Source organism: Juglans microcarpa x Juglans regia, chromosome 8D, assembly GCF_004785595.1.
Source record: "Juglans microcarpa x Juglans regia isolate MS1-56 chromosome 8D, Jm3101_v1.0, whole genome shotgun sequence".
Classification (NCBI taxonomy): Eukaryota; Viridiplantae; Streptophyta; class Magnoliopsida; order Fagales; family Juglandaceae; genus Juglans; species Juglans microcarpa x Juglans regia.
This window is the reverse complement of record NC_054608.1, coordinates 25,907,322-25,934,373: the sequence shown is the minus strand read 5'-3', so window position 1 is coordinate 25,934,373 and position 27,052 is coordinate 25,907,322. Positions and strand designations below refer to the sequence as shown.

General features: G+C 37.9%; 1 protein-coding gene across 2 annotated transcripts; it reads left to right on the top strand.

Annotated features, from left to right (window-relative positions):
• The first annotated feature begins 5,388 nt into the window (after positions 1-5,388).
• On the top strand, positions 5,389-26,572 carry LOC121242660 (histone deacetylase 15). 2 transcript variants are annotated; one of them, XM_041140572.1, is made up of 18 exons: positions 5,389-5,551; positions 5,836-6,086; positions 6,185-6,367; positions 7,269-7,383; positions 8,004-8,080; positions 12,467-12,542; positions 12,710-12,774; positions 13,371-13,426; positions 13,979-14,102; positions 14,211-14,336; positions 14,502-14,552; positions 14,979-15,047; positions 23,711-23,819; positions 24,142-24,221; positions 24,643-24,725; positions 24,812-24,857; positions 25,658-25,829; positions 26,293-26,572. In XM_041140572.1, the coding sequence occupies exons 2-18, from the start codon at positions 5,901-5,903 to the stop codon at positions 26,409-26,411; spliced, it is 1,737 nt and encodes a 578-aa protein (XP_040996506.1). In that variant the 5' UTR covers positions 5,389-5,551; positions 5,836-5,900; the 3' UTR covers positions 26,412-26,572. The 2 variants fall into 2 exon arrangements, with proteins under 2 accessions (XP_040996506.1, XP_040996505.1); XM_041140571.1 differs by having other exon boundaries at positions 6,182-6,367.
• Positions 26,573-27,052: the final 480 nt, after the last annotated feature.

Here is a 27,052-nt window from a genome sequence, read left to right as displayed (position 1 = left end):
ATTCAGAGCACATAGTCAATATCGAACTCGCTCAACTTGATCAACTAGTTCACTAAGCATCCGGACATGTCCGAGCACTATAGGGCCTTTTCTTAGTGGCGCTTCCGTTAAAACTTGAATTTGGTGTGCTTGAAAGTATGGCCTGAGCCGACATGCATCCTGAGCTGGCGTACAACCCTCAACGCTAGCAATTCCATTGGCGGGTATCTCGATTCTACTCCCCTCAATGCTCAGCTAACGTAGTAAATGGGTTTTTGTAGCTTGTCCTCCTCCCGGACCAACGCCTCTAAGACAATGATAGCCTTCACCGATAGGTAGAGATACAATGTCTCTATCGGCATCGTTTGGCTTAATAAGGGTGGGTTGGTAAGGTATTTTTTGAGTTGGGCGAATGCCTCCTCACAATCATTGTTCCACTCTTGGGTCTTCTGTAACACCTAGAACAATGGCGCACATTTGTCAGTTGATTGAGAGACAAACCAATTAAGAGCAACAATTCTTCCAGCCAGTCTTTGTACCCCATTGACGGTGCAGGGAGACTTCATTTTGATTACAGCTTGAATCTTCTCTAGCTTAGCTTCAATGCCCATTTCCGAGACCATGAATCCGAGGAATTTTCCTAATACCACTCCGAAAGCGCATTTCATAGGGTTGAGTTTCATCTCATACCTCCAGAGGACTACGAAGGCTTCCCTTAAGTCCTTGGTATGTGATCCTTGCTTTTAACCAGCAGGTCATCGATGAGGAGAAGACCAATTTGCTTTTTAAACATCCGATTGACTAGTCTCTGCTAGGTGGCCCCAGTGCTTTTTAGGCCAAAGGGCATCACTTGGTAGTGGTAGAGACCTCGGTCCATAATGAAAGCAGTCTTCTCCTCGTCTTCCTAGCTCATCTGAATTTGATTGGACCCGAAGTAGGTGTCCATGAAGCTTAGCATCTTGTGTCCATCTGTTGAGTCGACGATCAAGTCGATACGCGGCAAGGGGAACCTGTCCTTTGGGCATGCCTTGTTCAAGTCGGTGAAACCTATGCACATCCTTTATTTGCCATTCGACTTTAGCACCAAGACCACGTTGGAAAGTCATTTCGAGTAGTGGACTTCCCGGATGAAGCCTGAGTCAGTAGCTGGTTGACCTCCTCTGCTATCAAGGCGTACTTTTCCGCGCTAAAGCTTCATCTCTTTTGCTGGACTTTCCTCACGGCGAGACTCATACTCAGGCGATGCTCAACAAGGAGCCGTATTAACTAAGATCTCGTTTCACTACTCATCCTCGTCCTTATTCTAACTCTCCTCTCTGAATGTGCGACATCCAAGGATACCAGTTCGAGGAGCTCATCATTTTCTCCTTGTTTCAAGTTTTGTTCATCCTGAGTCTCCACTTCCCTATCAATGAGCTCAGTGGGCATGGGTAGAACTTTCGGTACAGTACCAATATGTTCTGCCACGCACTCCCCGCTCCAAGTGTCTCCGAGCTCTTCTTCCCTTGGGGTAGCCCCGATGCTTGCTCCACCAATTTCGGCCTGGGGTCTTCTGCTTGCTCCTCCCCTTCTGCATATACATCCTCTCGATTAGTCAGCACGGTTTCTCAATCGTGAGCCATTTGGGAGCGGGTCGAGACTGGCGTATAAAAGGCATGTTGATGCAATTAGACCAAATTAATATTGGATCCCACAGATGATACCAACTATTGAGGTGTGTTTTGTAGCCACTGGCAACGATGGCGCTCTTGTACATGCAAAGGTAAAAGAAAGGGGGGCGGCAGGGGTGGCCACGTCACCTCTGATGCCAAAGTCAGAATTTCTCAAGCAAAGGGACAAAGAGGAAAGAGGTAGTAGAGAGCTAGAGAAAGTGATCGAGTGTGTAACCTACATTTCCTCGGTCTCCAATTCCCCCCTTCATAGGATCCTGTCCCCCTAGACTGCAATGTTGTAGCATTTAATGAGGTACCCCCTTGTCGACAACTGAATCTCCTCAAAATTTTCGCTCGCATACCATATCGGCACATTTAATGTGATAGTCCCTCCTCATGCGTGTTTCGGGCTGCCCCCCCCCCCCCCTCTCCCCCCACGTTTGCCGTGACCTGATCATTCCTTGCAGGAGGTTAGGTCGGGCTAGGCTTACTCAAGTCTCAGGCCCTAAGGCTTTTCAGGCAAAGGCCAGGACACTGAAAAGGGAGAAATATCCCTACTAAGGAGTATAGCAACTGTTATTCTCTCTTATCTGATGTCAGTGCTAAAAATCCTGAAAATTATATAGGGCAAGATTGACTTTTTATATTGAGAATTTCTAGTGGGGATCAATGATGACAAGAAGTATAACTTCACCACAAAAGCTTAGAAAATAATAGGTTAGCCAAAGAAAAATGAAGGACTAGGTCTTTGAAAAATGTAAGACTATAACCTTATTCTTCTTAGCAAAATAACATGGAATATAAGTTCCCAAGGTAATAGTCTATATGTGACCTAGCAAACACCTCAGACAACACTACATTCCAGATTGCTATTGCTAAAGCTTAGGATTCCTAGCTATGGAGAAACCTCTTAAAAGCAAAAGAATTGCTTAAAAAGGGCTCTGCTACCAAGTCCTTAGTGGGCAAATTACTAAAATGTGGCAAGATCCCTAGATACCAACTGTAAACGGTTTCAAGCCAAAGCCAAAAAACATGGACATCATAATGGATCAAACTTATATGGTCTTAGATATATTTTTGCAAGAACCAAAGAGATTGAATACAATTTTAATAGCATCACTATTCAATCAAGAGGTGCCAATGAAACCCAAAAGAGCCCCCTCTCTCGAGTAGAAGTCAATATAATGTCACAAGCTTCGTTGGATAGCAACTACTTTTATGAACTTTTCAACTAGGTCAACATATTGACTACTAGTTCCCTCACCAAATCAGTAAGATCGTAGACCTTAAATGGAAGAAGCTTTGGCTGATAAAAGTCCAAGATAGGTTAAAATCCCTTCTCTACAAAACAAATGATATGCTTCCCACCAAAACGAAAATCAACGAAGTCATTGGTGAGATACCATCTAAAGAACATAGAGGAAACTAGAGAACATCTCTTCCTAAGATGCATGCACACTAGAATTCTTTGGTGATAATCTCCTTGGCCTCTTGACACATGGCAATTGTCTAATTACTCAATCTTGGAATGGACTAGCATTGCAATTGAACCTCACAAAAAGTTGAAGTTACAAGATGAAGAAAAACAATCATTCAAGCACTTTGCCCTGTTAGCCATGGATTACATATGGTACCTTCTTAATCAAAATGTACACAATCCAGAACAAGGTAATCTTCCTAATCCTATCAAAGTAGAAAGAAGGTACAATACATATAAGAAGCATTAATACAGATGGTTAGAAAAACAACTAGAATTCTCAAAACAATCAGACTAGACCCCCCCTCCCCCCCCCCCCAGCGACAGAAGCATACTCAATCTCATATGATGTGTCAGTAGGATCAATGGGGAGCATATGTGCAGCAATTGGCAAAAACCACCAACAAGACATCATCTTTACAATGGACAAGCCAAATGACTACAAAATACTCAAATTAAAGGGAAGCAGCAGCTGGTCTTTTAGCAATTAAAGAGGCTTCAATTAGACAGCTCGAGAAAATAATAAAAGAAGATGACTCCTAGGTAGTCACCAGGGGTAGAACTATGTAGACACGATAGCCCTCCAAAAGTTTTAAGAAAAAATATTATGTACTGTATAATTATAATTCTACACTCAAATATCCCTAAAATATTTGTGATTGCCCCAACACTCGAACACACAGTCAAAAGTAGCATGCTAATTTCTAAAAGTCTAAATCTATTATTTATGTTCACACACCATCTCTACTATCCTATGATAGAAAATGACAGAATGAAATTTAAGTTTCTTTTTCCTTTGACAAACTGAATAACAAAATAACTCTCTTATTTGTCTTCCACTTTTTTCTTTCTTCTTGCTCTTTCTGTTCTTCACGACATGGAGACTGCTTTGGAGTTGGAAAATTGTAGAATCATTTGCTTGCTGGCAACCATGGTGGAGTAAAATGAAGTCTGGGGGAGCTCAAGTGAGAGGTTCAGATGGACAACTTTAATAATTTAGTTTGTCCCTAGATAGCTACCTTATATAGTTAAAGTTAAATGTCGGTGATAGTCGGTTCCATCGATTATTGTTCACCCCTATATACAATACACTTTGCCAATTGCCCCCCCCCAACACAACAAATCCTAATTTCACCCCTATTAGTCACCATAGCCATAAAAAATCCAAGAGCATGTGAAGTTTCGCGAATTGATCCAATTATCCAAACCATCTTGTCCATCCTTAGGTCTTTCACAAGGTGGAAAATCCAAGATATTTATCAGATCCAAAACCAATAAGCGCACAATGGGTCGCTGCTAACTCTGAACTTGGTAGCATAGCCCTTAAGCTACTCCCTTGATAAGTTTTCATAGTAGTAAAAATCCTCCTTAGTATTTTAATATAAAGTAACTATGGTACTTTGTTTTATTATTATTAATGCATGACGTGATTATTAAAAAGAAAAACTCTTTGCTTTAGTATAGGACTCACTCATGTCTATATCGGAGGTGTCTATTTTTGCAATTTTAGAAACATCATGATTAGGGAATTTTTAGTTTTACCTCCTTTAAGTTAAGTTAGGTCTCTTAGCTGTTTATCATTCGTAATTTATCAAGATTTATTTTCAATAATGGTGATCTCTTTAACAGTATGTGCAATATATACTCAAATGCATGCAACATGATTCCATGTAATTATAATAAATATACAAATATAGACATAACAAAACTTTTAGGGGTGGCTCAAGTTATAATAGTCTTGATCTTGGCGAGATATTTCCTCTAGATTTAAGGTTTAAATCCTTAAATGCAGTCAACATCTAGAGTCCATCATATTAGAAGAACTTCCCTTTAGATCACCTGATGTGCACCTGGGGAAACTATTTGTTGATGGACCGTGCTGCTCCAAGATTAGTCAAGACTTTGTTCAGTATACCCTATGTGGATAAAAAAAAAAAAAAAATAGACCAGTGAGCTAAGGAGGCAAAGATGTCATCGAAGAAAATGACAAAATAATAATATAAAAAAGGTCTATCATATATAAAAAAAAAAGGGGAAAATTTTTTTATTTATAAGTTGGTAATTGTCTAAATAAGAATAATTGTATCTGTAATAAAATTATTAATATATTTTTAAAATAAGAAGATATTATATTAGAATTAATAAAAAAAATTACTTTAGACAATATTTTTGTAAAAGAAAATAGATTTTTAGGAAGCAAAAGGAAAGGGAGAAAAAAAAAAAAAAAAAACTGCATATAGCAACTATAAATTCACAAGAATGCAAGGCAAAGACAAAAAAAGAAAAAAAAGAAAAAAGGAAAAAGTGAAAACTCCCCAACTCTCTTTACCCAAGGTGTCATGGTAATTCCCTAGGTCACAGGTCGCAGGTCGCAGCATCGGCCTTCACTGTTCACCTTTTCTCTGCCATCGGAAGCGACCTTTTCCGATTGCGCCACTCCCAGGTAACGTTCAACTTCTAACTTGAACTTCGTCCCGCAAATTTCATTTTCCCTTCCACTCTCTCTTTTCATTTCCCATTGCTCCCATAACATCTAACGCTTGTATTTTTTTTCTGTAGTTAGGGTTTTCTCATCTCTTTGTTTTTTGTTTTGTTTAGGCGTTTCTTTTTTGCTTGTATTGTTCTTTGGTTTTTACTCTATATTCCCTGTCTGTTTGTATATATGCGTGAGTGTGTATGCATTGTATGCTTGCGCTGCTAAGTAGTTTTCTGCATGCCATTGAACAGTATTGGGTGATGTTTTGGATGTTAACAATGAGGGAACGATTCTCCGTGTGAACTCTTAATCCAACATGGCAAGAGAAACATTTCAAATGAGTCGTTTAGCGAATGGAGAGGCTGAGAACAGTCTTCATAAACAAAGTGACCAAACCCCACACCAAGCCCTTAATGGAAGATGTACCAAGTTGGGCTCTGTTGGATCCACTGCTGGGCCTTGTTGTGACGAAAATGGTGGGGAAGTTAGCCATGTTATTTGTGTAAGTGGAACACTTGACTACTTGAGGCCGTATTTGCTTAAAATTTCAGAAGATTTTAGTTCCCACATGCAATTAACAATGTGATTTCTGTGCAGAAGAAAAAGGCTAGGCAGCAGCAGAAAGAAATGACTTTCCAAGATATGTATAACAATCAAGGCCTCTTTGATGAAGACGATGATGAAGATAGTGACTGGGAGCCGGCACAAGAGCATGTAGAAGTTGTCAAGTGGTTTTGCAACAATTGTACAATGGTCAACCTTGATGATGTTATTCATTGTGATGTATGTTTATTCTTCAGTTCTTTTTTTTAGCTATTGTTATTAGATTTTTTATACTTTTTCCTCTGGATGAAGGGGATGTTTGGATGTCAGATTTTCCTGAAGATATCTGAAACTTTTGAAAAAAACTCTAAAAATGAGTTTTATGGGGCTTTTGTGAAAGTGTGGGGACCCATTGCAAATATGTTTGGATTAAGAAAGCTTTTGAGATATGTTTATATTGAGTTTTGAAAAAGTGGTGGGGCTTGTTGAAAATATGTTTGAGAAGAAAATTTTTGTGAGAGGCTTTTCTTGAGTTTGTGAAAGTTATTTTAGTTTTTTTTTTGATCGATAAACAAAAATTTTATTAATCATAAAATAGACAACAGCCCGAGTATACGAGACATATACAAGAGCAGTTTTGTTTTCTTTTTTATTGGTAAACAAAATTCTATTGGTGATAAGGATAGGCAATCACCCGAGTACATGGGACATATACAAGAGCATCTCCTATGCTCGATGATTTAGTGATAGAAGAAATTCATATAAGTTCATACCACTAAAATCTATTTCAAAAGTCCAATGTTTTGATGTTTGGGATTGTTTTGGTGTAAAGATGTTTGGAGAGTAACAAAATTTTGAGAAAACTCAAAAACTCTTTGTTCCCAGACATTACCTACATGTGTCAAATTTGTATACTTAGTAAAAATGACGTACTTTCCTTCATTATTGCGTCTTTTATCTTTATCGTTTTCCTCTTTATTATGAAACTCATATATATGTTTCCAGGTGAGTGTTGTTTTCTCCTTACTCGGAAAAACTCTAGATATATTGTTTCTTCCTCATTTGATAGTGTAGCTCTTCATATATTCCAAGGTGATGTGCTTGTCTATGAATGAGTTTGCTGCTATTTTTTTCCATGCAGATCTGTGGGGAGCATAAAGAATCTGGAATCCTAAAACATGGGTTTTTTGCATCTCCCTTTTCACAAGATGTAGGTCCAGTAGAAATCGAATTAGAAATAAAAGAAAGAAACAAAGGTGGGAATGCTTACTTGGCTATTACATTTGTCTCATGTCATTTTCAATGTATTTTGAAATTTTTGGTCGAGAATCTTATAAATGATGCTTCTTATTTTCTTGCAGCTTATTTTTTTTATTGAAGCCATTGGTTTCTTATAAGTGCTATCATTATGAACCTAAACTTTGGGTGTTGATTCGATGTCAAAGTTGGGGTGTTCTTTTTCACTTTATAGCTCCTAATTTTGTAACTAAGTGTATGCTGTTTGTATACCTCGTGTACTCAGGCTATGCCTATTTACTTATTTCAATAAATTGTTATTTTACTTATAAAAAAAAGTTAGGGCGTTCCTTTTTCTTTTTTCTTGTAAGTATTGTATACAGAAAGTATATGATAGGAAACAGCCAACTATAGGGATGAAGAAAAAGAACACAATTCCATAAAGTAATTCTTGTATATGTCCTGTTCACATGGGCTATGCCTGTTGCTTTCGTGAATAAAGTTCTTGCTTACCTATAAAAAAAATTAAAAAAAGAATTTAGTTTCTTCTCTCCGTTGTTCTTGTAGCTGAAATTGAGGACATTATTGTCTTGCAAAACTGTTTGTTTTGGCCATAATCATTTTCTCCTTGTCTATGTAGACTCGGTCTCCCAAATTTCAACCTCAAATAGTTCTACAGCAATAGGTTTTGATGAGAGAATGTTGCTACACTCAGAAGTATGGTGCTGCTTTTCTACATATCTCCTTCAACCTCTCTATGTTGCTTAGGTTTTCTCTTGTACAAAGCTTTTTTTTTCTCTGTGCATATGGTTTTGATTTCACAATCATTTGTGCTGTATTGTGCTTCTAATATGTCATTTACTTATTAAGTTATCTCAAAATTGATTTTCTATATCTTTTTTTGTTCGCTCGCATCTTAGCATTTTTTTAGAGATAGTAAATATCATGTCCCTTCAATTTTAGTAATTTTTTATTTATTATGATTTATAACGTGGTTTAAGTTTTGTTTTGTCTAATCTATAGTCTAGACTAAGAGAAATAGAGCCTAAGTGGATTTTTCTATCAATTATAAAATAGAAATAATTAGGGTTACATTTGACTTTGAGGATTTAAAATCAAGGGACTCAAACCATAATTGCTAATTTGTGATATTAATTTTTAAAAATATATGATGCACTTGAGATCTTTGAGGGTTTTTCTCTAACAAAATCACCGGTGTTATAAATTTGAAATTACATCTTGCACCTAATCATTTCACATCCGCATACTAATAATGCTTAAACAACCTCTCCTAAATGAAGCTTTTCTGGAAGTGTATAGTATTGCTTGTGCCAAGGATGCTTTTGTAACTTATCATTAGGAGATTTCTAGTAATCTCGTGCAGTGGAACGTAGGTTTTATTAGTCCATGATTGGGAGGTGGATGCCTTCATCACTTTTTTAATATGTTATATTCCATTGGTTTGAGAAGTGGGGGTGAAGACGTTTGGGCCTATGCCAAAAAAGGGATATTCAATTTCAGTTCATTCTTTAATGCCCTTATTCCCCATGATTACAATCCATTTCTTTGGAAAAATTAATAGAAGTTTTGAAGATTGTGGATAGTCCTTTTGAGGAGCTCTTCAATATTTATTTTCAATACTTCTTTTTCTTCTGGACAAACCATACAAAATTCAACGGGTTCAATTTACATGATTTTCTTATATCTTTTTTACTTTTTGGATTGGTGTCTTTCTTGTATGCGTCCTTTGTACTTAGATTGGGGTTTTGCGCTATGAAATGAAATTCTTATTAATTATAAAAAAAAAAAAAGGTTTAAATCCATATATAGAAAAACATGTGCTTTTCATAATTTGTTCAATCCATTTAAGTTGAAAAACGAGATCCAAATTCTTCTCCTTGGATACTTCATTCCAATGAACCATATGAGCTTTTCTTAGAAAATTGAGGAAGTATTTTTTTTATAGGTATAAATTTAAGGAAGTATAAGGTATGTAATCGGACTAACGAAATGCAATGGATTGTAACGCCCCAATAGAAGGCTCAAGCCACATGACCTTTATTTCAAAAAGACTAGTCAATGATACAATTGGAGCCCCATTGGAATATTATAAAGAGAAAAAACTTCTATTTCCCAAGCAATGTGAAATTTCATGTACCACCTACCCTTATCACTTATCAGAATGGGGTATCGCAATCTCCCACCTTATATTCCTGACATCCTTGTCGGGCTAGTTCGTTATAGGTGGCATGGCTCAAGTTCCACATTTCTGGTTGAGATAGGCTCTGATACCATTTGTAATACCCTAATGAAAGGCCCAAGCCACATAGCCTATACTCCAAAAATATTAGTCAATAATACAATTGGAGCCCTGTTGGGATATTATAAAAATTAAGAACTTCTCATTCCCAAACAATGTAGGATCCCACACTACCTACCCTTATCACTTATCAAAATGGGGTATCACATGGATGAATGTAATTACTAACGGTACGCTTGGTAAATGAGATGAGATGAGAAATTCTCAAAACTTCTCACAATTTTCTTTCCAAACATCATTCAAACACAAAACACTTTTCAATTTCAAATCTTCAGCTATTTCATCTAATTATTACTTAATTATTACAACTTTTACAAATTTCAAAACAAAACACAAAAATCAATACAACTTTTCAAACTTCAAAATAAAAATTATATTCAAAAATTATATTCAAACCAGTTTTTAAATTTATAATATTTTTATTCAATTTTTTTTCATTTTTCAAAACTCAATAAAACATCTTAACTCCAACAATTTCATTACTCATAGACCATTGAACTATTATTCACAGAATTCTGAGATACTGCAAGTGTCCAAATGAGCCCTAAATTTTTTTTATGGGCAATGGGTGTCCGAGAACAAAGTTCCAACTAATCTTAGGGTGCACAAGCCCTTGACATGGAGTTTCTTGCCAGTGCACCTCAGGTAATTTCAAGGGAAAGTTCTCCCCGTCTGATGACCCTTATAAATTGTTTGCACCTAAGAGGATTTGAATCTTAGACTTGGAGAGAGCATACCATACCACCAAGACCAAGGCCTTTACCAGTTGAGCCTACCCCTCCAAGCCATTTATTTATTATTTTTGATTGGTTAATTCTAAGAACAAAGCAATCATAAGTAAAATTGAACTGTATGTGGAACTGTAGGCTTGGTCTTGGTGGTATGCTCACCTGTGAAGGATTCAAGGACCAATTCACAACACTCCTCACTGCAACAGAGGCGGGTCATGTACTTGGCACAAAATCAAGATCTAAGAAGAGCAGAGAGCTAAAGCGTCTTACTTGGGCAATCAATTATGACAATAAGGGGGTAGTTCAAGTCGAGGGAGGACCAGAGGGAAGACAAAACCAATTGTATATTGTTAGTAGGACCAGTGTGTTGGGGAATTTACAGTGGCTTGGTATATGGGCGAAATCTGGTTTGGTGGGATAGGCATTGGTGCACTGGTGGTGGTTTGGGGCAGGCACATTTTTGGGCTTGGGCTAGGGCTTTGTTAGGTTCATTTTCGTAGATGGGTTTGTTGTTGGGCTAGTGCTTTGTTGGGTTTATTGTTCCTTGTATCTTTTTTGCACCCCAACTAGGTGTTTTATCTTGTATACATCCAATGTACTTGGCTACACCTAGTGGTATTAATAAATTCTTACTTATAAAATAAAAAAATAAAAAAAAAGATAACCAGAGCTCTTGAAATCTCATATGTCAAAGTCGATGTGCATATGCTTGTGTGAAACAAGTGGTATATATAGCTAAAAAAGTATAAATACCATACAAACTCTCTCTTCCATATGATAACTACAATGCTGGAAAGAAGAAGTTTTATCTTGTATACATCCAGTGTATTTGGCTACGCCTATTGGTGTTAATAAATTTTTACTTATGAAAAAAAAAAAAGATAACAAAAGCTCTTGAAATCTCATATGTCAAAGTCGATGTGCATATGCTTGTGTGAAACAAGTGGTATATATAGCCAAAAAAAGATAAATACCATACAAATTCTCTCTTCCATATGATAACTACAATGCTGCAAAGAAGTTTTATGACTATGGCAAAGTAGGAAACTTTTGTATTTGATAGGAAAATTTTCTTCTGAGATGGTTTTATTGATATGTAACTCTTGTATACAGTTACAACTTCCGCTTCTACGATATAATTTTAAGACTTGTACTTCCTTGTATCTCTAGACAATCAGGCATAGGTGTTGCCCTTTTATATGTCCCGTGTACTTGGACTATGCCTGTTTTTCTCATTTAAAGTTCTTCTTTACTGATAAAAAAAAAAAAAAGACTTGTCTGTTTTTCTTTTACATAAACGTGTGCCAAGCAATAGAGAGGCTATATGTATCTATGTGCTAACGTACTTATGAAATTGGCCCCTCTGCCCCTATTGAAATTTAAATTGGCTTTCTACCTACTTTTCATGATTTAAATTGGCTTTTTACTTATGACTTGCACGCATTTTGTCAAAGATGAAACTGCACCCTGAATTGAAGCCAGTGGAAAAGGCAATTTTTGACTAAGAATTGTTGATTTGTGTATGAAATAGATGCAACATTCCAAGCTGTATCATGTTTTGCATATTTGATTATTTCTGGTGAATGATATTCTATTTCTTGAGCAATTATGGCTTTTGTTGGGTTGGATGCATACATTAGTGTAAGGATAAAACAAGCTACTGTGTAATTGATAAAATATGGGGTGTAAAGAGTAGGGCACTATAGATTTGGGCATGGACATTTGAATCCAGATAAGTCATGTATCTCTATGTCTGCAGTGAATTCAGTTATGTTCCATCTTGAGTTAGTCATAACACTGGCTTGGAAGAAAAAGGTCTCAGTTTCAAATGAGTTCCTTGTCTCCGCAATCATTTAGCTTTGGGTTTAGGGCACCTTTGGATTAATAAACTTCTTCAGCTTCCTTCTACAGCTTCCTTACTTCATGATTCTCTGCTGTGAGTTCAGCTCACATATCATTGTAAAATTTTATTGTTGAACATTTCTTATTGCTGTTTATATAATGCTTTGCATTTTTTTTTTCTATTTTTGGGTGTTTGCTATGCTAGAGTAGGTTGAAATGAAGACACATCCACATCCAGAAAGACCAGATCGTCTCCAAGCTATTGCTGCTAGCCTTGCTACAGCCGGTATTTACCTATGTTGCAAATCATCATGAATTAGGGATTTTAATTTATTTGAACTTTGATTTTATCAAATTTTCATCCTACCGGGAGCCTGCAAGTAAGTTTTCTACCACTGGTTAATCCTTCCATCATCAGTCTGACAAGCAATTGGCAAATGTTAACCTGTGCAGGTATATTTCCTGGAAGATGTTATCCTATTCCTGCTAGAGAGATTACAAAAGAAGAACTTCAGATGGTAAGTAAGCACCCATTACCTTGGAGGTATGTGAGAGTGAAGTTATTAACTACCCAGCAGTCAATAGGATCTCTGTGGATGGCATCAGGGGTGTTCATCTGAAATATCTGTGGAAATTTGTTGGGCTAACAGAAAAGGCATATTCAAAACAATGGAATCTCTACCTTTTATCTTTGAGCTGACCATGAAAGACCTCTCTTTTGCTGCCATGATAATAATAATAATAAGCAGAACCCCTAGGGGTTGGCTCAAGTAGTAAAGGCCTTGGTCTTGGTAGTATGCTCCCTCCAGGTCTAAGGTTCAAATCCTTTTGGGTGCAAACAATTCCTAGGGGCAATTGGACTGAGGGAATTTTCCCTCAAATTACCCGAGGTGCAGGAAACTCCTTGCTGAGGGCCTATGCACCCTTGAGATTAGTTAGGACGCTGTTCTTGGACACCCGGTAACAATAAAATAAAATAATAATAATAATAAGCAGATTCACCAGCCAATTTATTTTCTGTGTTTTTTCCAAAACTAAACATAGAAGATTTTTTTTGTCTATGAAACAAATTGTAATAATTCTTAATAACTGGTTTTACATTTTGGAATTAAAGGTCCATTCCTTGGAGCATATCGAAACTGTTGAACTTACAGGACAGATTCTATACAGGTATGTTAATCTGCTGGATTTCAATTCTCTCTCACGCTCTTTTGCTTCTAGTTGTTGTGCGTTAGTTTGCCTGTTTGGACATACACCCACCCATTTGCAATATTGGTACTTCGCAAGTTTTTCCTGATTCAACTTGTTCTTTACTGGCCCAACAGAGAAAAGTGAAAAGAAACATGATAGAATCCTAACTAGTTAAGTATTATTTGAGAGATGTATTTTTTTTTTTTAATAAGTAAAATTGATTGTATAAATAATAACAGGCATAGCCCAAGTACACAAGAGGGTATACAAGAGGTACCACGTATTTAGGAAGTAGGAATGGAAACAAGAAAATCATGAAGATCAAGGCCATCGAAATCTACAGCTTTGGCCCTTAGAAATAAAAGTTCTAGCATAAAGTAATCTAAGCTCCTCTAATGAACGCTCTTAAGGAGATATATTTTGAGTCATTGTGGAAGTCGTTTTTGCTCAAGCAAGCTTTTGTAAACACCAACGCTGACATACTGTGACATGAGATTAGGTTTTTTGTTGATTAATTTTATATGATTGCAGTTATTTCACTCCTGACACATATGCCAATCAGCATTCAGCACACGCTGCTAGGCTTGCAGCAGGTTTGTGCGCTGATCTAGCTAAAGAAGTTTTTTCTGGGCGTGCCAAAAATGGTTTTGCTCTGGTATGAGAAATCTAGTACTTAAATACTGTTTGTTTTAAGCTCCTTGAAGTAACAGAGAACTCTTGCAAACTCTATGCTTTCTTTGATCTTATTATTTTTTTGAGTCAGGTTCGACCTCCTGGTCATCATGCCGGTGTAAGACAGGCCATGGGGTTTTGCCTCCACAATAATGCGGCAGTTGCTGCATTAGCAGCTCAGGTTGCTGGGGCTAAGAAAATTCTTATTGTTGATTGGGTAATGTGTACTCTTTACTACATTTGATGCTTTGTTTTGTATGTTTCTTCATAATAATACTTTGCATGTAGCTGTACTTTTTTTCCAACTTTCTGACTAAGTGTTGAATCCATTAAGTGCTATGCTGTTAAACTTCATGCTGGTTTCTATTTTCTGTTCCTGTAGGATGTTCACCATGGGAATGGCACACAGGAGATATTTGAACAGAACAAATCGGTGAGCTTTGTGATAATTGAATTTCATTTCGCTATGCACACCAACCCTTTAATGCACTAGTCATTTTGAATGATTAAGTCTTTGAGGAGGTGGTAAGTTCTCAGCGATGTCACTTATGTAGTTGGAATGAGTAAGCCAATTTTGTTTTGTGTTACAGCTTTTCGGGAGCTTTTTACGTCGGCAAAAGTTCCCATTGATATTGTAAAAGCTTTTTAATGCATTTTTAATATAAAACGTCCCAATTATGCTATAATGGTATAAAAAAACATATTATAGGGTTTGTAAGGATGCACTTGACTAATTGCCCCCTTCCATTTCAATTAAAATTCTTTTGTTGAATTTTTTTTGTTGGATTAATTCAAACTTGCTTGTCCTAGTAAGTTATTTTTTGCTTTTTAGTGCTGATGAGTTGGACCGAATTTATAGGTCTTGTATATATCATTGCATAGACATGAGGGAGGAAAGTTCTATCCTGGTACTGGAGCTGCACATGAGGTAATTGATTGCTCTACATTTTTAATGGACTAACTCTCCCAGCAAACTCAGCTAGGTGATGATTATGACAATTTTCTGGTGACATGATGTTTGTAGAAGAGGAAAAAACTGAGATACATGACTTGTTATCTCTGCTTGCTCCTTGATTTTCCCAACTCCTTCACATCCATAGTATTATAAGTACAATAATTGTTTTTAGTTGAATATCTAGTTTAATGTACTTTTGATGAATGCCTTGGTTATTTGACGTGGCAGCAAGAAGCTGCCATCCTAAGTATTAGATAGATTAGATACATTATGGGAATATGATATAAGATAGATTATGAATATGTTGGGAACTGTGAATTTATATACTATTTTTGTAAATTATTTAGTCTTGTATTCTCAAGTAAATTAGAACAATCATGTAATGTGTAGGACATCTACTACAGTTTTCCATGTCAGATAAGAAATTTCAACTTCCTACATTTGTAGACGGATGCCCATAATGGTGTTGTCATAATGATGAAATAATTGAAATATCTAGACCTCCCATTTGGAGTCTCTTTTAAGGTCAAGTCTATATGTCTACATACTTGATATCCTTGTTTCCACTTCACACCAATCATATAGAGAAGTTACTACGGGATTTCTTATGGAGCAAGCTAGGTGGAGTGTTCAAATTTCACCTAGTAAATGGGGCTAAGATGTTCTCTCCAATGTTTGAGGAGGGCTTGGGATTTTGAAAATTTGTTTAACCATGCCCTCCTAGGGAGATGGCTTTGGCACTACCAACGTGAGAGCGAGGGCTTGTGGAAAGTCATGGTGAATTTGAAATTCAGCTGTACTTGGGATTGTTGCTGATGAGGTACATGGGCCATATGGGATAGGGTTTTGGAAAACTATTAGGAAAGAATGGTGGGATTTTTCTAGTGGCATAACTCAAGGAGGGCTCAAAGATTTATTTTGGCATGACTTACGGTAAGATGATAGGGCTCTCAAGCAAGTTTTCCTAGAGACGTATAGAATTGTGTGTACAAGAGTCTTCAATAGCTGATTTATTGAAGCTCTCCAATGTATCCGCACAATGGAATGTGAGCTTTATCAAAGTAGCGCATGGCTATGAAATTAACACCTTCATAGAGTTCTTCAACCTCTTGTACTCTACTAGATTATGCTTGGGTGATGCAGATCAGATTCTTTTGGTCCTGTTCCAAGAAATGGAAGTTCATTGTTCAATCTCTGTAAGGTCCTTATACAGCACGAAAGTAATTCCTTTCCTTGTATAAGTATTTGGCATACTAAGGTGCCATGGAGGGCAGCTTTTTTTGCATGGATATCATCTTTAGGGAAGATTCTCGGTGTTGTATGCACAAGAAGAATGGAGAATTAGCAGAGCACCTCTTACCTTATTGCAGGATTGCAAGCACCTTATGGAATGACTTCCCTGGCTGAGTTGAGTTGGCTTGGGTTATGCCCAAACAGATAGTAGACCTATTTGCCAATTTGGAGAGCTTTATATGACCACCCACAAATTGAGATTGTATGGAAGATGGTCCCTATATGCCTAAAGTGGTGTATCTAAAGGGAAATGAATGAAATAAACTTAAAGGACCACGAGTGCATGATTGAAGAGGTTAAAACATTTTTCTTCAAGACTCTGCTCCTTTGGACAGCCTCTATAGATTTTAATGGGCAGACCTCTTGATTTTCTCGTCTCTTTTCCTAGTTAGGTGTTCCTCTTGTATACTTCCTGTTGGACTATGCTTTTTGAGTTTATAAATAAAACCTTTTAATTACTTAATAAAAAGAATGCCTTTTGTGAGCATAAATGAATACGAATAAAAGTTGTCAAGTTACCGTATGATATAACTGATCATTTGAACGGTCTTCCTGCAAGTTACCGTATGATATAGCTAATTGTGGTATCCCTATACGGTGGTGCAACTGAAACTCAATGCTATTGACAGGGGCCTGCACAAGCGGTGGAGCATGTGGTTTAATTCAATACAACACAAAACCTTACCAGCCTTGACATACGAACAACAAGACCTGTCCTGATGGTTTTCTTTCTCTAAGCTAAGTCACTTGACTTGAACAAAGACCTTCTTACCTTTAGGGCTTTCCCGATTGCCTTCCTTCTAATTCAAAGTCTCTAAGTGGCACTTCCCCTCTGCCAATAGTACCACAAGAGATCTAATAAGTATGCCCCAAGGCGAGTTCGAATAGCCAAGCAAGGGACAGCCCCAGCAGGTGTTACAATAATACGTAGATGAGTTTTGGCTAGTACAACCACTCTATTGTCCTTAGTTTTTTTGAACATGTTATTGTGTGTTCCTTCTCTATCTCTATTACCTAGTATCATGTTTGGCATCAGAGCTTTGGTTCCATGGTTGGTTGTGGTCACCTTGTGCTGGAAAGTTGAAGGGGCAACTTGAAATGTGACCTTGGAGATGTCGAGATGGATGATTTTGTAAAGACAAGTGAAAGAACTTGTATAGCATCTTGAGTGATACAACCCTTTGAAATCTTATGATTCGCGTCATGATTTAGGATTAGACATCAAATTGATCAGGAGAAGAGGTCTATAAGTTCCATCACATTCACAGCCTGATGTGAGTGGAGAGGCTTCTTTTTGTCATCATGCGCCTTGGAATAATAATTTACAAATAGTGCTCCGTGATCCTTCACAGAGCCATCACGATGGAATATCTCCTCTTGAATCATTGGGACCTGTACAGAAAACTCCGACAGTGGTCGTCGACACTTCCTCCACCCAAGAAGGTGGTAGATCAAATCTTATCGTCGCGCGTAGAGGAGAATAAGTAGTTCTCATCTCCTTTCAGTGTTTTCCAAGCTCCCGAGTTACAGAAAACGCCGATAGACTATGAAGAGCATCTTGAGGCTTTATCGGAGGATAGGGACGTGAGGAGTGCGGACCTATTGGAAGACAGAGTCATGGGGCTACCCTAGGGGTTTATGGAGGTTAATGAGGACTTAGTTGTGATCCTGGTGGGCAATGAGGATTTAGCTGAGATCCCCGACGGGCATTGGGGGGGAGGGTGAGGCAGATGCAAGGGAACCTTTTCCACTAAACTGCTTGTTACTGAATGAATTTGAGTTAGTTGATTGGTTGTTTCAAAAGGTAAAAGATATCCAACATATTGTGGGTATGGAGTGTGCGGGATATGAAGAACAGTTTATGGCCCTCCTCATGGCCATTGAGGTGAGTCATTCCCAGTCCAAGAAATCTGATTCCAAGAAATAGAGGGAACTTAATAGACTTAAGTGGTCTTTGAATGAAGGTAGTTTAAGCCGTGATAGGTCCAAAGGGAAGGGGACTATTGTTTCTTTATGAAGCCTAAAATTGTGGCTTGGAACGTTTGTGGGTTGAACGAGGTTAATAAGCGCTTAAGCATAAAAAATTTGTTACAGGAATGAAAGGCGAACATCGTTTGTCTACAAGAAACCAAGCTGAAACTGGTGACTAGAAAACTAGTGAGAAGTGTGTGGGGTTGCCCGTATGCTGATTGGGTCTTTTTGGCTTCGGATGGGGTATCGGGTGGTATTTTGGTGATGTGGGATATAAGGGTCGTGGAGAAAATGGAGTAGTTTGTAGGGGAATTTACAGTGGCATGTTCTTTTAAAATGGTGGAGGATAACTTCTCGTGGGCCTTTGCAGGCGTCTACGAACCAAATGTTGGCAAAAGCAAAAGGTGGTTGTGGGCAGAACTTGCTGGTATCTATAGCTGTTGGGACTTCCCTTGGTGCATAGGTGGTGATTTTAATGTAGTAATGTTCCCTACTGAAAGATCTGGAAATAGTCGGTTAAATCCAGCCATGGTGGAATTTTCGGAGTGCATATTTGACCTGAATCTGGTGGATCTTTCACTCGTAGAAGGTCCTTTCACCTAATCTAATAGTCAGACTTGATCTCGGTTGGACAGATTCTTAATATCACCGGATTGGGAAAGTCATTATCTGAAGGTATGTCAGAACAGATTGCCGCACTTTTGTTCGGATCACTTTCCCATATTGTTGGATGGAGGCGGTATAAAAGGAGGTCGTCGTTATTTGAAGTTCAAAAACATGTGGCATGAAAGCGAAGGCTTTGTGGATAGGGTAAGGCTTTGGTGGTCTTCTTATCAGTTTTATGGTACCCCATCTTATATACTTGTAGGCAAATTGAAAGCGTTAAAGGAGGATTTAAAGCTTTGGAATTTGCAAACTTTTGGAAACATAGGGGAGCAAAAGAAATCTCTAAGAGAGGAATTACATAACCTTGAGGGGATCATTGAAGATAGAGCTCTCACTACAGAGGAAGTCTCACGTAAGGCAGAGCTAGACTCAGAGTTGGAAAGGGTTCTATCGTTAGAGGAGATTTCTTGGCGACAGAAGTCAAGAGCACTTTGGTTGAAAGAAGGGGATCGAAGCACTAAATTCTTCCATAAAGTGGCCAACTCTCATCGGAGAAATAATACTATTGAGTTGCTGAAAATCAATGGTAGAGATTGTATGGAGGCTCCTGAGATCCGAGAACATGTGGTGAATTTCTATGAACATCTTTTTACAGAAGGAGAGGGTTGGAGGCCAAAGTTAGATGGACTTGGTTTTGACTCCCTTGAGCCTCAAACAGCGTCTTGGTTGGAAAGATCCTTTGAGGAAGAAGAGGTATTTGATGTGGTCCGTAAGATGGTGAAGGATAAAGCACCTGGCCCAGACGGCTTCTCGATGGAGTTTTTTCAAACTTGTTGGGAGGTGGTGAAAGAGGATATTTTGAATGTGTTCCAGTAGCTATTCTTGGTTGGGAAATTCAAGAAAAGCTTGAATACTACATTTATTGCCTTAATTCCGAAGAAACTCGAAGCGTTGGAAATGAAGGACTTTAGGCCCATTAGCCTTATAAACGGGGTATACAAAATCATTTCCAAGGTGCTTGCAAACAGGTTAGGGGTGGCCATAGATTCACTAATCTCAAAGCCACAAAATGCTTTTGTCAGGGTTCGTCAAATCCTGGATTCTGTTTTAATAGCCAATGAATATCTAGATAGTAGACTTAAGTTTGGCACTCCAGGGATTATTTGTAAACTGGATATGGAAAAAGCATATGATCATGTGAACTGGGATTTTCTCTTGTATTTACTAAAGAGATGTGGTTTTGGGGAGAAATGGTGTGTATGGATCAGATGGTGCATCTCAACGGCAAGATTCTCAGTTTTGATCAATGGCAATCTAGAGGGTTTTTTCAACAGCTCTCGAGGCCTAATACAGGGAGACCCCTTGTCCCCCCTACTTTTTGTTATCGTCATGGAGGCCCTGAGTAGGATGATGTCGACTATGGTTAGCCATGGTGATGGCTGGTTTTTCAGTAGGTGATGCGTAGAGTGGTCTTATCTCGGTTTCCCACCTACTATTTGCAGATGACACTAATTTTCTGTGATGCAGAGCAAGACCATCTTAGGGCTCTAAAGGCGCTTCTCTTATGTTTTGAAACAGCATCAGAATTGAGAGTGAACTTTGATAAATCAGAGTTAGTGCCTGTCAGGACTGTCAGTACTACTCGGCAATTGGCTAGCACACTTGGGTGTAAGGTCGCTTCTCTCCCTATGACTTATTTGGGACTACCGCTGGGGGCTGCTTCACGAGCTTTATCTATTTGGGATACAGTTATTGAGAAAATAGAACGGAGATTGGCAGGGTGGAAGAAACTATATTTGTCGAAAAGAGGTTGGGTGACTCTTATCAACAGTACTCTCTCTAACTTACCTACCTATTTTCTATCTTTATTTCCAATTCCAGCTAGTGTGGCGGTGTGGATTGAAAAACTTTATCGTGACTTCTTATGGAGTGGGATGGGAGATGAATTCAAATTGCATCTAGTCAGTTGGGATAAGATGTGCAGACCAATCCCTTCAGATGGGTTGGGGATTAAGAATCTTAGAACCTTTAATCGGGCACTACTTGGAAATGGCTTTGGAGATACAATTTGGAATCAGAAGCCCTATGGAAATTAGTGGTTGATTGCAAATATGGTAGGTTATGGGGGGTTGGTGTACTAGAGAGGGGAATGGGTCCTATGGGGTGGGGGTTTGGAAGCACATAAGACATGGGTGGGGGGTGTTTATTCGTCATATGAAATTTATGGTGGGGGAAGGTACCCGTTTAAAAGTTTGGAGGGATATTTGGTGTGGGGAGGAGGTTCTAGTGGACGTTTTCCCATCCGTTTTCCAAGTGGCATGCAATCAAGAAGCCTCGGTGGCGGATCTTATGACTCGTTCAGGGGATCAAGTCTAGTGGAATGTCACTTTTAGTAGAGCTGCTCAAGATTGGGAAATAAATAGTTTTGAGGCTTTTTTTAGCCGAGTGTATTTTGAAGTTGTATGGTTTGCGCGAAGATAAGCTATGGTGGACGCCTTCAGATAAAGGAACCTTCTCAGTTCGTTCCTTCTATAAGTCGCTTACTTTGGTCCCAAACTCTCATTTCCCTTCGAAAAGTTTGTGGAGGAATAAGGCGCCTCCCAAAGCACTTTTTTTCACTTGGACAGCGGCCCTGGGTAAGATTCTGACTACTGATAATCTGCGAAAGCATCAGGTAATTATTGAATGGTGTTGTATGTGCAAGAAAGCTGGAGAGACAGTGGATCATCTTTTGTTACATTGTGAGACAGCTAGAGACTTATGGAGCGAAGTATTCAGTCGGATAGGGTTAAACTGGGTGATGCCTGCTATAGTGGTAAAGTTATTGGCTAGTTGGGTAATGCCGGGTGGAGTGCCACAAATCCAAGTTGTGTGGAAGATGGTTCCTATCTGCATCATGTGGAGTTTATGGCGATAGCATAACGAGCGGACATTTGAAGACAAGGAGCGGACAATAGAGGAACTTAGAGCTTTATTTTTCCGCACCTTATTTCTTTGGGCTATTGCTGTAGATTTTAATGGCCTAAATGTACATGATTTTCTTGTTTCTTTTATAGCAAACTAGATAGGTTTTATCTCTTGTATACTTCCTTGTGTACTTGGGCTTTGCTTATTCTTATTAATACTACCATTTACTTAAAAAAAAAAAAAAAATACAAATAGATGATGATATGAAATTAGATATTCTGAACTTTGAAGAGTGAGTGCAGCTGGAGGAGTTTATAGGCCAGTGTACTATTGAAGAGGTTTTAGAGGATGATTAAGTAAAAAGTATTGTGCAGTAGATTGAGATGTTCTTCATCATTCTATTGTGTCTGCTCCTACGATGATAAACCTCCACCGAGTATGTTCTTCCTTCTGTAGTTAGCAAAATGTTTAAAATCGAGATGCATGTGAAGTATTTGACTGAAGGCTTTATTTAGTCAATACCAACTAAAATATATATGTTGATTGGGTTGCTCCAAGAATTTTAATGAAATTTTTGGACTTTTTTAAAATGATAAAGTATGCAATAATGGGGATTTTTAGATTTGGTTTGAAAAAAATTCAAGAAGCACAAGAGTGAGATTAAAGCCAATTATTAAAATTAGATCCTATGGAGAAAGATGGTAGCAATTCATTCTTCATGACATCTCCCTTATGTGGAAATGTCAAAAGTAATTAAAAATGCAAGGTTATTAGGCTTAGTTTCTTACAAGGATGATGATACTAGATACCTATAAAAAAAGTATGGTGATACTAGTGGTATATTTATTGATTCTTGTGAGGCAACAAAGGGGATGAAAAGAATTTTTTGAATTTAGTAGACTGGAATATTGAAGCCAAAACTGAATGTGATTGAGGATCGAGTCTTCTTCAACCAGGGAAGTACAACATTGGTAGTAATTGGGGTTACATAACAAAAGATTACAAGCACACGTGGATCAGGATCATAAGTTGTCAAGTTACCATTCAATACACTCTTGGGAATTCCCAAGACACATTGTTTGGATACCATTTCTAATATCTTTCCACAACACGCCAGAACACCGCGTGAATGCCACTTTGAATCTGATTTTTTTTTTCTTTTTTGTAATTTCACTTGGGGTTTCTTTTGGTTCTTGATATAGAAGAAATCATTGTAGCCACCAGGCACACCCAACATTGAGTACTTTTAAAATTTTAGCCTTTTGGGTTTTTTAGAATAAGGTTTTCTTGTTTGCTTTGTATCCTTGATGGATTCATATAGAGTGGCAAGTGTTTTTGCTTTTTATCTGGCAGGCTTCAAAGGGTGGTGAGCGTGGTTTTTCTTAGTGCATGGTTGTTTGTTCAAACCCAATCTCCTTTATCCTGCATCAGATTGATTTCAGCAAGATGGAGTAACCCTTAATACAGACTCATTTTAAACAACTTGTACTTAAGCATTCTTATGTTGTGAGAAATTCATTTTTGTTGCCTTTGTAAGATAGGTACATATCTGGTTTGAAATATATATATATATATATATATCTGTTTTCTTCTCTGCAACTCAGCACGCATCAGGATTTTGTACTTGTTTGTTTGCTTGCCCTTTAATCCACTGTTGTCTTTGTCCTGACAAGCTTTACATTTCTCTGTTAATATGTTTATGTCTTGTCAATTGTATTTCATTCATTATTTTATTATGCTATTTGGTTGGTATTTGTAAGATAACTAATGCTCATTGATATATATATATATATATATATATATAATATTATCAGTAAAGAAGAAACTAATGCTCATTGATAATATCTTGATTTCTTCAGTTCGGTACCATGGGGGCAGAAGGATACTGTGTGAATATTCCATGGAGTCGTGGGGGCGTTGGCGACAATGATTATATTTTTGCCTTTCAGCATGTTGTGCTTCCTATAGGTTGTCATCTCCTATTTTCTTCTTCCTCTCCCAGACCATTAAGATGCAAAATACTGAAATAATTGCTGAATTGCACATACAGTATTTCTTCTTTTATATATAAGTGAAATTATCTAGGACTTGTATATTTGTTTATGCTTTTTTAAGTTCTCATTTTTCTCGTGGAAGGTGGAGTTTTCACTTGATACTAGTTGCACTCGCATATTTGCATTTTGTCTTTCAGTATGTGCGATCATGTCATGTCTCATGACAAGTGCAATCTTCTGCACTTGGTTATTAGCTGAAACCCATTTAATGGCTTTCCAATGACAAATTATTGCAGCTTCTGATTTTGCTCCCGATTTTACCATCATATCAGCGGGGTTTGATGCTGCAAGGGGTGATCCCCTAGGATGCTGTGATGTAAGGATTTCGCTTGTTGGCAGAGTGTATCTTTTTCCTTCTCGTCATTTCGCTTGTTCAATTAAATAAGCACTATGCCAGACCTTTTTGGTTCTCTTTGGTGTTTCTAGTGAAATTGTGCAATGTGCTGCATATCTACAAGCCGTGTAAAGAATTTAAGAAACTTTGAAATTTTTTTAATTATTGTAAGATAGAAAATTCACTGCTTAAAGTTTTTTTCATAGGTAAAAGAGAAGTAAACAAAAATCCACTCCTTAAAGTTCTGGCACAAAACTTAAGCAATGGATTTTTTGTCAGTTTTTTTGTTGTAATTGGATGATATGTTGATTCCTTTTGTTTTGTTGTCTTTCGTTTTTGTTTTTTTTTTTTTTTTTTTTTTTTTTTTTGTTTCTTACATTGCAGAGTAATTTTGTTTATATAGGTTACTCCTGCAGGCTATGCACAGATGACACACATGTTGAATATCCTTTCTGGTGGAAAGTTGCTTGTTATTCTTGAGGGCGGGTTTGTTGCTACTATTTGATACTTAATTTTACAATTAGTTCCCCTCTGTTTCATCCGAATAACTTGTCCGATGCATTTGTTTGCAGCTATAATCTGCGTTCAATATCGTCTTCTGCTACTGCTGTGATTAAGGTGAATATTTTTTCCAACATGTTAATATGCATTATATATTTGTTAGGCCTAACTTTCATTATACAACATCAAACTTTGGTTGAGAGTGATGTTAACAGCTAACTTTGCAGATTGTTGCAAATGTTAACAATCCAATACTCTATGGGTAGACGGAATATATTTGTGGGACCTCATCCAAGCCACTGAAAATTATATACACATGAGCCTCACATGTTTAAGACCAACCTTACGATTCCTGCATATAAGCACAATAGACATGCTTATCATGTGCAGGACTCATGGGGCACTTCAGATGGGAAATGTCAACTGGCTTGGTGAGAAACACTTGTAGTAACAGAGATTTCATAAAGGTTAATTCTGCAATATTCCTCCAAGCTTGGGGATGATTTTGTGAAATTCCTACTTATCTCAGAGAGAGAGAGAGAGAGAGAGAGAGAGAATGAAGTTCCTAGGGTCAGAGACCAAATAGAAGAAGCTTGTTGATAGGTAGAGACCAAATAGAAACGTACCATAAAGTTAAGAGGGTATAATGCATAGTTGCACAAATTTTGTAGGACTGTGAGCAGTACAAACTTTTCATTTAATCAAAATTGAACTATCTGCTTTGGGTTCAACTTGCTTAATATCCATCATTGACAATAAACTTATTCAGATATTGGTGTGAGGTGTTTAGGAGATTTATAATAGCAAAATTCGAGGCAATTTGTTCTATGGTGCTATACTACTGAAATACCGACTTCATTGTTATAGCAATTATTTTCTTTAATGTGAATTTCTGACTTGGAGTTCCTTAAAAAAAGGTATTGCTGGGGGAAAGTCCTGGGTGCAATCCAGAAAATTTTTTACCTTCCAAAGCTGGCGTGCAAACTGTTCTGGAAGTGCTTAAAATTCAAATGAACTTCTGGCCTGCTCTGGGGTCCATATATTCAGATTTGCAGTCACAATGGGGGATGTACTGCATGAAAACCAAGAGTAAGGATATCTCTGTCTCTTCCCCATAATACATTCGAGTGTCATGGACCATGGTCCAAATTTAGTTCTTCCTCCAGCTTAAGAACATAAACTCGATAAACTCCAAGAGGTTGGCCCAAGTGGTGAAGGCCTTGGTCTTAGGGTATCACTCCCTTCAAGGTCCAAGGTTCAACATCTCATGGGTGCAAACAATCCTTTGGGGCCACATCTCCTGGTGAAAAGCCAGCGATTTAATCAGTTCTGTGTAAGGAAACTTCCGAGGGTGCGGTGCACAGAACCGAAGTTTACTCTATAGGGTTGGGTCCGAAGGGCCTTGTCTTGGAGAGATTCCCATCGCACCTTTTTTTTATGTTCCTCTCACTTTTCCTGCTTTTTGTTTCTTTCATCGTCTTGCTGGTTTCAGACTTTTGGGGATGGGCCATTTTAAAGTTCCTAATTAGATCTCTCTTACCTCTTCCTGCAGAGAAACAGATTAAAAAGAGGCAGCGAGCTGCCGCACCGCTATGGTGGAAATGGGGGCAGAAAAGTTTTTTGTATCATCTACTAAATGGGCATCTCCATGTAAAATCAAAGGGCTGTTGATTGATTTTTGTAGATCATATATGTACGCACCCCTTTCTGTGTAATTTTGTGCACCACTATATACCGGCTAGTTTCTGGATACTATCTCTCTTGCATGTTCATGATGTTTAAAGTTACTGTATGTGCACTTGCGGCTTTAATTTGGAAACAGATTTCCATCTCATTCTCTACCCCTCATTTATTTTTGGCTAATTCAATGTTATATCAAGTGCCAAATCCCAATTTAATGCCCAATCACTCTCTCACTCCCTCCCTCCCTAGAGTTGAGCTTCAGCAACCCTATTTAAGGATCTGGCTCGGTCCGGGAAGCTTTTTTCACCTGTTTCCACCGCTTTTTACGCAGACAGACAGAAAATGATGGAATCCAACGTGCTTGTGCCATTATCTATATCCTGTCTAACATGGTTAACTCCAAAATCTCTGCCATCATAGTTGGCAGAAAAACTCTTTCCTCTACATTGAGTGACAGCATTAAATGGGAAAAATCAAACTGAAGTGAGACCATCTATGCTTTGGGCAGAAGCAGGACCACCGGACAAACCCCCCGTTGCCCATGAGTTTAGTGCAATTTAAATGCTTATTGTACTTGTGAAAAATTAGATCCCGCATACCCGAGTCTGGAATTGGATGAGGTGATAAAG

Coding starts and splice junctions, on each gene's coding strand:
- LOC121242660 (XM_041140571.1), top strand. CDS start 5,901: ATGGCAAGAGAAACATTTCAAATGAGTCGTTTAGCGAATGGAGAGGCT. Junction 12,543..12,709: donor TGCTAGCCTTGCTACAGCCG/GTATTTACCTAT, acceptor TAACCTGTGCAG/GTATATTTCCTGGAAGATGT. Junction 24,858..25,657: donor CTGCTACTGCTGTGATTAAG/GTGAATATTTTT, acceptor CCTTAAAAAAAG/GTATTGCTGGGGGAAAGTCC.